This window comes from Gymnodraco acuticeps, unplaced genomic scaffold, assembly GCF_902827175.1.
Source record: "Gymnodraco acuticeps unplaced genomic scaffold, fGymAcu1.1, whole genome shotgun sequence".
Taxonomy (NCBI): domain Eukaryota; kingdom Metazoa; phylum Chordata; class Actinopteri; order Perciformes; family Bathydraconidae; genus Gymnodraco; species Gymnodraco acuticeps.
Window position 1 is genome coordinate 1,775,977 of NW_022990271.1, and position 14,269 is coordinate 1,790,245.

Sequence of the window (14,269 nt, forward strand, 5' to 3'; positions counted from 1 at the left end):
ACTCTCTGTGTGGAGCAGCAAGTTCAGCTGTCAGAACAAAGTGAAAAACAAACAATGGCATAACATATTAGTAATATGTCGGGTAGCAATAGATTTATGTATGTTCTTCTCAGAGTGTAGCAGAATGCGTAGTTTATATGTTAGTATTTCTAAAAATCTCCAGGGGTAGAATCGCCCCAGACCCCCCTTCTGGGGTTGGGTTTTTTTATGTTATACAGTTCAGCTTTGATTCCATCATCTCATTAAACCTTATTTAAAAGCATTCTTTAGTTCTGTGAAGGGATATAAGGGATATATGCACTGTACTTCACTTCACTTTAATTAATAATGTATGCTGAATAGCGTATATATATATATATATATATATATATATATTACAGCACGATTTTTTGTTGAATAGATTTGAGTGGTTCAAAATGTCGGGTCGCCATCTATTGACAAAGGAGAAAGTGGGTCCCGAGGCCTGACCAGTTGAGAACCACTGGTCGAAACAACTACAACTATAGAGTAATAAGTACAGCACCTATTTCAGAAGTTTAGAAGTTCAAAAGAGCCTCAATCTTGCACAACATTTACACCTGAAATTGCCCCTCGGCTGTAATCACAGTACTGCATTTAAAACATTTGATGATGACAGGGAAGTTTAAAGTAAATCAAACTTTGGAGTATAACCTCTCATACAAACAGTACCACATTTGTCACACAGATCTTAAGTGCTGCAAGACTGATGTGGCTGTTTGGCGAGAAAGGACAGAGATTTTACAGAAAAACCAAGCATGAGGACACGAGGACAATTTCAACATCATGGCCAATAGAGTGCCACAGTGACGCGTCCTAAAACCCGGAAGTAAGCTGCGCATGGGTTCCTTCGACAAAAAAGCAATTCAATTTCTCCATAGGATTTTTGAAAATAGCTCGAAATAAGGTCTGTGGTTGACACACACACATCATAAATCTATCGATTAGATTTATGATTAGAAAATTATAAAAGTAGGGTAGACATGTGGCGATTATCCGACTGAACAAAACGTGATCTGTCTCTTAAATGTGTCTCAACCACAGACCTTATTTCGAGCTATTTTCCAAAATCCTATGGAGAAATAGCATTGCTTTTTTGTCGAAGGAACCCATGCGAAGCTTACTTCCGGGTTTTAGGATGCGTCACTGTGGCACTCAATACAGGGCAATCAATTATGGTAACTTTGCTATTGATAGTTTTTTCAATTCATCGATTAGTCATTTAAGACATAAAATAGCAAAAAATATGCCAAATTTCCATACTGTTAATGTCTTTTGAATTTTCCAATTACTTTTTTCCCAAGCCCAAATGTATGAAATGCTTAAGAAACTTTAAAAAGATAACAGTCACTAGTGGTCGATTAATAGCTGCAGCCCTAGTCTAGTTATTGAACCCTCATCTTTTCTTTCACTATTGCATTTTTTAGAACTATTTAATGCACAGGAATAACAACATTGTCCACTCTCCTAATTATAAATTCAGCCATAAAACAATCGTGGCCCCTTTTATGGCACCAGATCTCTGTCACTGCACTGTAAACAGTGGACTCAGCCAGCCATGGGCCCTTATCAGGCGCTGCTGAGCTCAGTTCTATTCTAAAGGTGCTGTTATGAAACACTGAGTGGGAGTTGTAGTATTATACATAGCTGCCTGTGTAGGCCAACTCTTTAATCAGTCACTGTAATTGCCGGGATGGACTTTGAACCACAGACATATTTGTCTCCGCTTTTCATCCATGGCTAAACAACTAAGGGGGGGAAGGCAGCAAGTGCGCAGGCCCCGGCCGTGCATGGCTCCTGCCCCGGCCCCCGCGAGCAGCCAAGCATGGAGGAAAAACGCGGAGGGGTCACAAACAGAAGAAAGCGGTTTGGCTGAGGGTGGGACGGAGAACGTTAAGACGAGGAATGGAGGGGGTGGAGTGGCTCAGAAAGAAGGAATAAGGGAGTGTAGAGGCGGCGAATGGATGGGACATGATGGTACACAAGTCCCCAGTGGCAGATTGAGTGCTTTGAGGAGCCCAAACAGGGCTCTCCTCTGAATACTAAGGCCTTTCATAGAGGCAACACTGCTACAGAGACGCAACTCCAAAGCGTCTCCTTTGAGGCCCCTGCGATATATGGGGCTTTCAACTGCTTGTGCAAGACTAGTTCTAATTGGAAGTAGAGGCGATACAAGGAGGGGGTTAGGGAGGCGGGAGCAGAGGAGCTAAGGAGAAGAAGAGAGGCAAGGAGGGTTGCTTGATTTAAGAGGCCATTGTTTTAACAAGTACATTCTGCCTCCCCCTCCTTTCTCCTCATGGCCTCCCCTTCAGATGCCCACACTCCACAGAGTCAAAAGGCGGCGTTTAGCCCCTGTGAACGAAGAGGGGCTGGGCTTGTTTTGACACTTTGTCCTCCTTGGCTTCTGTGAAAAGGCCCCGCTTCTATGGGCCACTCGAGTTCATTAGGGAGTGCAGCGCTTTCAGTCGCGTCCCCATTCCAGCTCCAGGCCTCAAAGGGGGCCTCCAAAGCCCTCCAGTGTTTGTATAATAAAGACCCTTACCACCTTTCCAACTACCACCTCCATGTGCTTCATCACAGGCCTGGCTGAGTTAAGGCCTGTAGGGTAAGGGTCTGTTGAAAGACAAATGGTGAAGAAGAAAGAGTTGGGGGAAGAATGTAAAGAAGAAGCATAAGCATGAAGATGTATAGCAGAAAAGATAGATGTGGGACACACATTTTGAACTCCATGAAGTATGAATTACAAAGGGGATATACTTCACCTGCATCAACAACTAGCTATGAGTAGTTGGTGGGTCTTTCATGTAAAGCAGCGGTTTTCAAAGTGTGAAGCGAGCCTCCCCGGGGGGCGCCAGAGAGCTTCAGGGGAGGCGCAGCGCGAGAAAAAAATAATGAGAAACAGTGAAATCTAGCTAGTTAACTTCAGCTAACTTTATGCGAGCCGCAACATGGATCGATTTTTAGTGAAGTTACCTAAAGTGAGAGAGGAGACAGCGTCGGGCAGAAAACGTCACTTTGTTGGCTGTGGAGACCGAGTTCCCCCACCTCGCCAAAAAGGCTGTAAAAGTGCTCATTCCCTTCACCTCCTGTGAGTGCGGGTTTTCCGCATTGACAGCCAGAGAATGATCTGCGTTTATTCCTGTCTACATTGTATCCCCGCATCATCCGCCTGTGCGCATCAAAGACGCAGACTCATTGTTCCCACTAAAGTAGGGGTGAGTGTAATAAGGAGGCAAAGTTAACGTTCAGTGTGTTGCCGGGAGCATATAAGGATTTATCCACAATGTTGAAAATGTTAAAAAAAAAAAATTTAAAAACGTTTAAAACATAAAGATAAATTGGTTTTAAAAAGTTATTGTTTAATGTTTTAAGGAGGTTACGCTACTGAGCCAACCAAATCGGTGCAGTCAGTGAGTCAGCACGATAGATTCAAACACAGACACAGAGACGAGAGAAGAAGAGAGAAACAGTCGGAGTCATTTCAAATGGCGTTTTCAAAAAAGAGAAAGGTAGACAGCGAAAACGGAGCAGTTAATTACATTTTCTCTCACTGGACCTCTTTGAAATGCAATTGAATACCCCTGCATTATAGCAACAACAACAACAATAATAATAATAATAATAATAGCAATAATAATTGGGAGGGGGGGGGGCGCGGCTGTTCTTATGTTCTCTGAAGGGAGGCTCACCTTCCCACACTTTGAAAACCCCTGATGTAAAGCATTGTGTTGTCCAGAATCAGATATCAGCTCTCACACGTTCAGGTGACATCACTGTGAGGCAGTATCGAGCGGACAACATTGAAAAATGTCACTCCAAAAGGGGAAAGGCACTCTGAGATCATACAAGCCCTGACGAAGTCTCAGCTGCTGCTTTGTGTATAATACGAGTGTGAACACCTGCTACTCTATGGAATAATTACTGATGGACAGTACAATTGGGGTGATTGTTCACTTCAGTCTTTTGCTAGCTAGCAGGGAGCTAAATATGGTGGAAGACGGTAGTTATCATGAAGTTGGGTCTACTTTTTAAATAGGTTATGCCTGAAAAAGCCAGATCTGATCTAGTTTCTTCTCGAATGTATTAGTTGTTTTTAAATGTAGATTAGTTTGGACTTTTGATGGGCATAACAGATTTGAAGAAGTTGTCTTTTTTATTTTCTAACATTTTATGGAAGAAACAATTTACTCCTTGATTAAATTGATTAAGATATATTAATTGATTAAGAAAATACTTGTCCAGATCCAGATTTTTTATTTATCTATATTTCTGCAAGTGTGTCATGTAGTGTAACGCATTAAAAAAAGGTTCACTTTTTACCTTTATTTTCAAACATCGACGCTGTAGCATCTGGAAGTTGGTGTCGCTTTAAGTCAGGTATTTGTGAGTGTGTCTGACATTTCTTTGGACGCGGTTTAATTCCATAGGTACTGCAGCTTTCCTACTGGTTTCAACAGCTAGAGGGACATCAGATACGCAGCAGGTGCTTCCCTGCAGTTGTAGAGTCTCTTAGGGGGAAAGGCGACACTGATACACCATGTGCTCATACTGTATGCAGTGTGATAGGAAGGCACACAAATGTGTTCAGCCGTTTCTTCACCTAGCTGAGCTAGTACCCAACAAAATCAGATAATAGGTAGACTGCAGCTAAATATGACATTTTGACCATTAGCAACTACCTGAAGACCACAAGAATTATTTTTATTTTTAGGATGCCAACAGTGTTAAAGCAAGACAGGATTTGTTGACGTGTTGCAGGATTTAACACTCAAGTGTGTTTGGAGAGAAAGTTTGTGGGGGGTCTCAGTCAAATCATATCACACTCTAATCTTATCTGAAGCTTCATGGAAGCTGCGGGTGTTTGTGTGTGTTCCTGAACAAATGGCAGAAGGAGTTGTTTGTGCATACAGGCATGATGAGAGAGATGAGGAGCCTTCATTCAGGCACCTTTTGGAGGTGAGCTGAGACAGCTGCAGGCCCCCATCAGCAGGACCACCATTGGTGAACAGAAAGGGTGGGCGGGACGGTTAGACATGGTGACCATAAGCAACCTGGAAGGGTTTAAGGAGCTTTGCATGAGAGGAGCAAAGATATGATCAGGAGAGAAGAAAAAGAAGGAAAATAATCCCATGTGAGAATAAAGACCGCTGTGTGACAAATAAACTAAAATACTGTTTTTAGGAAAAGTAGCAAAAGGACAAAAACTGGCATGTAGCTTTGAGCATGAAATATAATAACCTGGTTTTGAGTTAGGGTTAGGTGTTAACGAAAAGTTTGCAGCTTACTTGACGACAAAATCCTAACCGATGTCGTTGACTATGCTTCTGGCTTGTGATGTTATTGCCTCCTACTAACAAACACAGCTCCACCTCAAGAAGCATATTTCACAATTATCTGCTTAAGTGTCAATTGTTCAGAAATGAATGACTTTGCAGGAGTGGTCTGACAGGTCTCTATCACAAAACCAATACAAAATAATAGAAAGAAGGTAAGTAAGTAAGTAAGTAAGTGTTATGAATATTGTGGAGTGGGGAAAAAATGGAGTCACAGCTCTGACATCAACAAACAAAAAAAGCCCTGTCTTTTCCCTTCAATGAGCGGGCGAGCTATTTGTGATCTGTAGTAGAAAGCATGTAGGCCTGTGTGCGTACACACACACACACACACACACACACACACACACACACACACACACACACACACACACACACACACACACACACACACACACACACACACACACACCACACACACACACACACACACACACACACACACACACACACACACACACACACACACACACACACACACACACACACACACACACAGTAAATTAGGCCTGGTCCAGTTAGTAAAGCCTGTCTGTCTCTGTAGTTATTTATAACCTATTAGCAGCTGGGTGCTTTAGTTTTTAACAAACAATACTCAAACAGGGAAACATTGAGCATTTGATAGGAACTATTTTCAGCAGCAGATACTCAGATATATTTAGTGCCCTGGTGAGTATCTAGTAACAACGGTATGTGGAATTGAGTTAACATGGTTATAAAGCATAAAACAGTTCACCTAGTGTTGCGCAACAGTGTGGATCATTTATCAATGGCCTTGCGCTTTAAGAAGATTATTGTTGGATTAGATCTTTTCATGGCATGTGATGGCATTAAGAAATATAAACAGTAAAATATCACCACATTTCAAGAGGGATAATAAGGATGTACTGCTGTCTATTTGGAAATAAACCTTTCAACTGACCATTCATCTCCAAGATTGATTGAGTACCCTATTCCCAAAAAAAGGACAAGGAGACAACTGTTCTGCACTGAAAAATGGTTTGGATATTTCTTCTGCCAACAGAGAAAAGTCTCCTCCAAACCATATGTTTGTGTGTGTGTGACCCACTGTCAAGTTTAAGCCATTAGACACGCTGAAAATATGGCCATACAAATTCCCAGTCGGCCCTAAGAAGACTGAACTCATACAGACACTGGCATGAGACAATTGTCTTCTTTTTGTCAGCAAAGAGGATCCCATGATCTCGTGGTTACGAGACAATACATAAGAATAAGTGGCTTATTTGTAATGCTTGGCTGAAACAAACATTTGTGGGCGACTAGAGGCCTTTCATCACAAAATGTGCCAAAGCCAGGATTCTTTCACTCTGATGCTTCTACCATGTTTGCAAGCATTGCATCAGCGTTCCTCAAGATGCTTTCTCCAATGGAAGAGTGATGCCCCTGGAGAATTAAGTTACTATGGATCCATACAAGTGTGTGTCCTTCAAAATGTCTTTGTGTCCCTGCCCCCCCCCCTCACTGGTGTTGCTCAGACAGCAAGTCTCCAGCCCTGCTTATCTTGCCGTCCTTTACAGCAGACCCCCGCTGAGACAGAGAACCAGAGTTTATAACGCTCTCCAATAATCCGCAACCCCAGAGGAACTTAGATTCATACTGTGTGGCCTAAAAAACGATTAACGTCCCTTTTGAAATCAAAACTCTACAATGACGTGGCCTGAATTTCATGTTGCAAACGTTATTAAAGACAGAAGATATTAACAGTATCACTGAACAGTTGTACACACGTGTGTACAACTGTTCAGTGATACTGTTAATAACAGGTAACACAATGAATATTCCCACAATGTGGGAATATTCATTGTGTTACCTGAGGATTCTTATGTTTTCTTTGTTCTGAGCATTCATACAATAAATGTTCATTACACTGAATTAGGGCTGTCAGTCGATTCAAATATTGAATCGCATGGAGTCCATAGTTAATTGCGATTAGTCGGCCGTTTCCACGCAGCGAGGTTTCCCCCCCCCCGTTGACAGTTCACTAGCACCCCCCCCCCCCCACCATCCAAATAACAACAACAACGTCAAGCCTTTGGGCTCTGAAACTAATGAGTGCCGTTAAAAAAAATGTGCGTTAACACGTTAACTTGACAACCCTAAACTGAATACAACCGAGTAAAAGGATAGTAGTTTTTAAGGAAAACTGGTTTGCTGTTGTTGCCAGATCATGCCGCGGACAAACTTGAAGGTAGGACCTCGTCTCACATTCATCTATTCACACTCACCCACCGATGGCCAATTACTCCGCCAACGGGAGCAATTTAGGGTTTAGTGTCTTGCTCAAGGACACTTGCCATGTGACAGGTAGGAGAAGGTCGGTATCAAACCCCCAAGCCTACGATTAATCATGACACACTCAGCCAGAGCGGCAGACCCACTGGCTTTTCCTAAATTATCCAACCATTATTTTGAAATGCATCTAAAATGCTTTAGTCTTTCTTTTGGTCAGCGAACAAGACGGCTTAACGGGACTTTCAATTATCTCAAACATAATTTAAATAAAACCTATGCACAAAGCAAAAACAGTATAACATAATTTAAACTTTGACACAGATCCATTTTTGTTACACCACCAGACGTTGCTCTCCAATGGTTGACTTGGTTTGTTTGCTTGCTCGTGTGCTTTCAAAGCACACATCTGTGACATATATTAGCGCTGTGAACATAATTGAAATGTGCCCAAGGGCCAAGGCATCATGTTCTGAAATCAGAAACGACCCCAAAGACGAGAGTCTGCCCGGGGGTCCTGGTAGAGGAGGCTGGTCTTGTGGGGTGAGAGGCAGGTGATTTATAGAAAGGTGAAGGAACATGAGGAGCGAAGTGGTGGGGGAGAAAGGGGTCTGACATTTATCCACATGGGAATGTTGAAGGAGGGGGGGGCTTCAAATCAAGTAATCATAGGTTACCTCCACTGCTACCTTGGAGGTGCAATTCCATCCCCTCAGCAGAGACATACAAAGCACAGAGGGGGTATCAGGTGGCCTGGTCTGCCTTCCCCTGGTGAAAGCAAAAGCCTGGCTGACACCAACCCAACCAGCTAGACCAGAAGAGGGCACACACACACATGCATTCAGGATAACAAAAATCACATACATTCAGCACCTCTGGTCTCAGATCCATTAAACGAACTTTTACCCTGTTCCTTCCCCTGAAGCCCCTGAATAACTTCAGAAAGACACCAGAGTGGAAGGTGAAGGTGCAGAAATGCCAAAACAATCAAACCCTGCCAAGAGTACAAAGGAGTCCCGTTTCATAGACCTTGAGCTACGGCCCCATCCTCAAAAACAACCGTTCTCTGTCCGAGAAAAGTATTGTCGCCTGCAGAGTGGAATCTGTACCAAAAACAACTTGTGGCGAGCAATACATCTGTCCGTAGGCAGATTTTTTCTGTAATATCAACATTGCAACACTATTAATACCAACACAATTACTCTGAGGACACTTAATCAAATGTGGTGTTGGAGCTATTCTGCAAGACAAATACATAATTGAACCTTCAAGTGCTCACTGTGTACGCAAAACCACGCAGGTTCTGTGAAAAGGCCACTAATGAGAGCGTGAGTGTGTGTTAGACCAGGATGAGGAGGGTAATGTCAGGGGACTAATCAATCCGATGAGGGGATACAGGCTGCAGGGAAGGGCACAAAGGCCGCCAGCAACTTGCCCCTCAGAGCAAGGAAGGAGAGCAAACACAAAGCGATCACATTTGTTCTTACAGTAAAGCGTAATTGACAGATACATCCGTTACGCTTTACTGTAAGAACAAATGTGATCTTAGGTTCAGTGATGCCTTTAGTGGATCAATACCAAAAGGTTCAGATTAAATCTATGAGTCCAATCAATAGTTGAATGGTAAATGAGGAGGGTCACAGGACTAGGTGAAGGGTTGTCCTGTGTCCCAGACGACATCATTAAACCGTATAAAACACTCCCCAACACGTCATTAAACCCACTCCGCCTATTACTGCAAGGCCACTAGACCAAGCTGAGAAGGCAGCTTGACCTCGGACACATGTTAGGGACTCTCTCTCTCACACTCACACACAAAGTAATAAATCGTAGCCCGAGATCATCCAATGTCTGCTGGAACTGGCGGCTGGTCTTTATAATGCCATTCACAGTATACAGCTTAGAAATTATAGCCTTTACCACATAATGTATCGTTCCATGAGCCAACAAAGCACATCTTATAACACAAGAGTCAAGAAAACAAACTGCTGATATATCAGGGTTACAGTGATTTATCACGTTGCCAATATTTGTGGGCAATATGATAAACATTTTAATTCTGGACCCACTGGAATTGTGTTTTTGCTTTGAACATATGTGTCTATATTGGTTTTTCCATGTGTCTTGGAGTTTCCCAACCACTGGATCGCTGTGGTATGAGGTCCCGTCTTTAAGAACTACTAGCTACTAAAATAATGACATTAGTGCAAGACTGACTGTCACATGAGGGTTAGTCCTAAACGCTATTTCAGTGGATTTTCCAATCTGACAAACATAAAACCCAGAGGGAAAACTTTCTGGCATGATAATAATCAAATATAAAGACATTGAACACAAAATTAACACCATTTACCAGGCACTGGCCTTACAAAAACATTGTCATTTCAGCTACTTGGTGTGCGCCACAATGGAAAATGCCAGAAGCAGCAGCTCAGAATCATGCACAAAAGACGACGACGGTGTAGGACATGATACAGGCCCGCCAGACTTAATTGCTTTATGACAGAACAAGTCCATTATCAAACGAGCATGGCATCCCCGCCCCAGATAAAGAGGGGAGGCGGGGGAAAAGGTTGATATCTGAAAGGATGAAAGAGCCAACTATAATAGGATGTGGATCATTCAGGGGGGCTTTTGTTTTCAATTGGATATTGACTCTTATCTTGCTGACATTTTGGAGACAGTCTCCTGGTGACATTTAGGAGGCATCACAATTACAGCAGCCTCCTTTTGAGTTCCAACCAGCCAATTACAGATACAAGTGTTGCTATCCTGTCTGTTCATCTCTTCATGTCATGTCAGAGGGCACAGCACCCGTGCGTGTATGACTGTGTGTGTGCATGATGCTCAGCCTGCTGCGTGTGTGTCTGTGTGTGTGTGTTTAGAAATAGCTTACGTAGGGTATTTGCATTCCAGCGGCTGTTCTAACATGTTGTAAATACAAGGTGTTAGAGAAAACATAGGAAGGGGGTGGTGGAAATCACTCAGACCCCATTACAAGTGCCGCTGGGGGCAGGATGTAGGTTATCATAGATAAACAACTCAGTTCACCTGCAATCACAGTAGACACCAGCATGCTTGTTGTTCTTTATTTAAAACTGATAGGATGCAACCACCAAAATATTAGTGTCTGATAGCAAGGAGACATGTGTGTCAATGGATGTTTTGCATAGTAGAAAAGTAACAAATTAGGTTTTAAATTAGTGCACATAACTTTCTACCAGATTATAACCAAGGCACAAAATCTAACTTTTGCGCATTTCAAGGCATTCTTTTTCAAGGCATCTACATCTTAAAATTCTTACTAAATTTTGATGTGGGGTTTTATTCGCTTTATTTATCAACCAGGACTGAAGGCAATCTGCCTTGAGGTGGAAGTCTGACAGCACATAATGCATGACCATACACCACTCATACTCTACCTCACATGTAACAAAACCGTTCTAAAACCTTCAAAACCCCTTTTTATTCCGAATGTAACGCCATACAACATGTATTACACATACATTTCCAATATAGCTGGCATGCAGGACAAGTAGGGTAAAGAGTGCATAAGAAGTAAAAAAGTGAAATTATAAAAGTTATACCAATAACAACAATAACGGGCCATTCCCTACCCACTTGCACAAGCATGTTGTCAAACAAGATTTTTTTTTTTTAAATGTAAAAGGATGAACGCACACATTTTCCACAACAGTTTCTATTTTAACCACCTAAATTGCACTCTCTATTAAGGGGGAACTTTAAAGCTAGGTTTTTATGTCTGCATCTGCAATTCAAAGCAATGCATACAGCTGATAAGGACAAAAATAAAACAAAAACACTCTTTGAACCGGCCGTGCAAAATACCGTTCACGTTTTCCAAAACACCCTCACATGCAGTTTCAACTCCACTTTGCAGCGTTTAAAAACCAAAATGTTCTTACCTGGACTCTGGCTCAGAAGCAAAGTTATCAGGGAGCCCCACAGCACCGCGGCCAGCTGCATCTTGTACCCCGCTTTTTTCTTCCCTTTTCCCTCTTCTTCTTCTTCTTCTTCTTCTTCTTCTTCTTCTTCTTCTTCTTCTTCTTCTTCTTCTTCTTCTTCTTCTTCTTTCTTATTTCTTCTTTTCTGATGATTCTTTTTCTTCTTCTTCTTCTTCTTCTTCTCCTCCTTCTCCTCCTTCTTCTCACAGTTAAATATCAACGGGCTTCTGTTGCAAGTGGACGCTCCGGATTTCACGCTAACCTCATACCATGACTGACTTTTTAGCCCCCTTTCTCTCCCCGACCTCCTCCGCCTCCTTCCCTTGTGTGTGATAACGCAACAAAACCTGGATTAAAAAGTTAACTCTGAAGGGAACAGCCTGGCTATGGTCTCCAACATGTTGTGCTCTAGTTCCTGACGCTGTAGCTACCAAAAGGAGCTGTGGGCTGTACCAAACGCAATATGGGGGGGAGCTAACTCTGTCTGACGCGGGTTATTTAGGCTAATTTATTAACAAATTAGCGTTGATAACATACAATGTATCGCGTTCCGTGTAATAACATACAAAACAAATATTGAATATCCTAAATCTCTTCGTTTTATGGCATTTTATGTTCCTCGTCACACTACATACTTTCCTATCCCGCAATATATTGGCTCGCCCAAAATCTCTGCTCTCGTTGTCATTTCTTAAATTACAATGTATTTTTAAAATAAACTGGTGGTCAGCAAATCAAAGTATATTCATACAGTATCTGAATGAGTTATTTGTTTGTGCTTCTTCCACAAAATGTATTTTAATCCTCTAAAGCCGCTTTCTTTTAACACAGTGTGGGTCAGAAAGAGAAATAGAGGGGGGGGAAATGCTTCTCTGTTGCCACTTCAGTCAGTGGAGGCAAATGACAGTGGTTTTTAGTGAGGGTGTAATGGGCATGGGATGATGTCATTACAAAGCCATTATTCGGTACCACAGATTTACAAAAAGTTACTGGAGGGATATTAAGTTGTATATTAAAATGTAATTAGGTCCTAAATGATCACTGTGGGCACATCATTTCTGTATTACAAAATGTTCCAAAAGGGATAATTAGAGTTACACAAGTATATGCATGTCGTTTAGACAAAAAAAATCACTATAACAGCATTAATCACTATGACAGGCATATTGCAAAATCCTTTAGGAATATACAAGTGCTTCCATCAGACATAGAAAACAACCTTCAAGTACAATGAAGTCACTTTATGTTCCGTTATTAAGAATGGAGACACACTGCAGCTTCTCATATAAACATAATGTTGACCAGGAATAATAGTACCACAATAGATACTATACACTGTATGTATAATCATAATAATAATAATATTAATAATAATACATTTTATTTCAAAGCGCTTTTCCAGGTGCTCAAATACGCTTTACAGTGGTTTGATAAAACATGATAAAATAGAATAAAGAATAAAAATTATAAATACATATTAAAACAGCAACACAGCATAATTCACAAATTAAAATACAGTATACAGTTGGAAATAAGGTGTTGTAAACCAAAATGTATTCTAAGTATGCTGGTATCAGGGTATGAGAGACCTACAAAGTGCATTAGATCCCACAAAGTAATATTTGAAACATTTCAATGCTCATCAAAGCATGTTTTTATCAGTTTCATATAGGCACTAATAAAACCATAGATCATAAATAATGAACATGAACTAAATGCACCAGTACAATACCAAATCATGTCCTGTTAAGATCAAATCTATACAAATGTATGAGTCCATCCCAAAAATGTGTATTTAAATGTATCATTGGTTCAGATTTAGAGAACATAATATTTTCTCCCTCAAAAGTGTTTCAGTGGGTTTTTTTTGTATAAAGAAAATCTCGATAAATGTGCTATATTCCATTCTAAGTTGAGCCACCTTCAAACTTGGCCCCAAATGTGATACATAACAGATTTGTGGCAATGCTGAATCAGCACTTACAGTGACATTTGTGTGACTTTTGTGTCAGTTCAACCTGACATTCATTAAGTTCCTGCATGCCTGATTGTAGAGAGGGTTGTTGGCGGGCGTAACAAGAACAGGACAACTGGCTGGGATGACAGAGTTTGAATGTATTGAGATGATGGGTTGTTTTGGGGTAAATCTTCAGTATGGGTGCAATGGAGAATGTGACTTCAATGTCTATGCAAAGATCGAAGTTTAAAGGCTATACTATCCAAGTAAGCTTGCAGTGGTGCTGGTCAGGTAAAGAGCATGACATCATGGTACTGTAAGCCACGCAGGCGAATAACAACAAAATCTGATTTCACTAACCACATTTGGTCTGCAAAGTGAATGTTACAATTCTATAATGCTAATAAATATTGATTTGGTGTTGTCTTTGCTGCTAATATGCAACATTGTTAGCAGTAGTCATTGTGGTAGGCTGGGCTGCTGTTCAATATTTTGTATGCGGACATTTGAAGGTTTGCTGTGATTTTTGCATGACGAAAAGATGATTTATGATGGGATTGTTATAGTGAAATAATATCTATGTGTGGTATCATTTCAAGCATACCATCTAATTTTCTGTCTTTATAAAATAACCAAATCACAAGTATGTGCACTGATCCACTGTAGACATATATTTAGGTCTCTCCTTTTACCCCTGAAAGGAGGCTTAAAACCGCACTTTCTAATTATAAGGAAGCTTCAGTTGG

The 14,269-nt window shown here is 41.3% G+C and overlaps 1 protein-coding gene across 3 annotated transcripts in view; it reads right to left on the minus strand.

The window, feature by feature from the left end:
• Positions 1-11,981, minus strand: part of lrp4 (low density lipoprotein receptor-related protein 4) — a 129,623-nt gene extending 117,642 nt beyond the window's left edge. For all 3 annotated transcript variants that reach the window (XM_034220926.1, XM_034220925.1, XM_034220927.1), the window contains exon 1: positions 11,528-11,981. In XM_034220926.1, the coding sequence (XP_034076817.1) occupies positions 11,528-11,588 (61 nt within the window). In that variant the 5' untranslated portion in view covers positions 11,589-11,981. The remainder of the gene's footprint in view (positions 1-11,527) is intronic.
• Between the last annotated feature and the right edge of the window lie 2,288 nt (positions 11,982-14,269).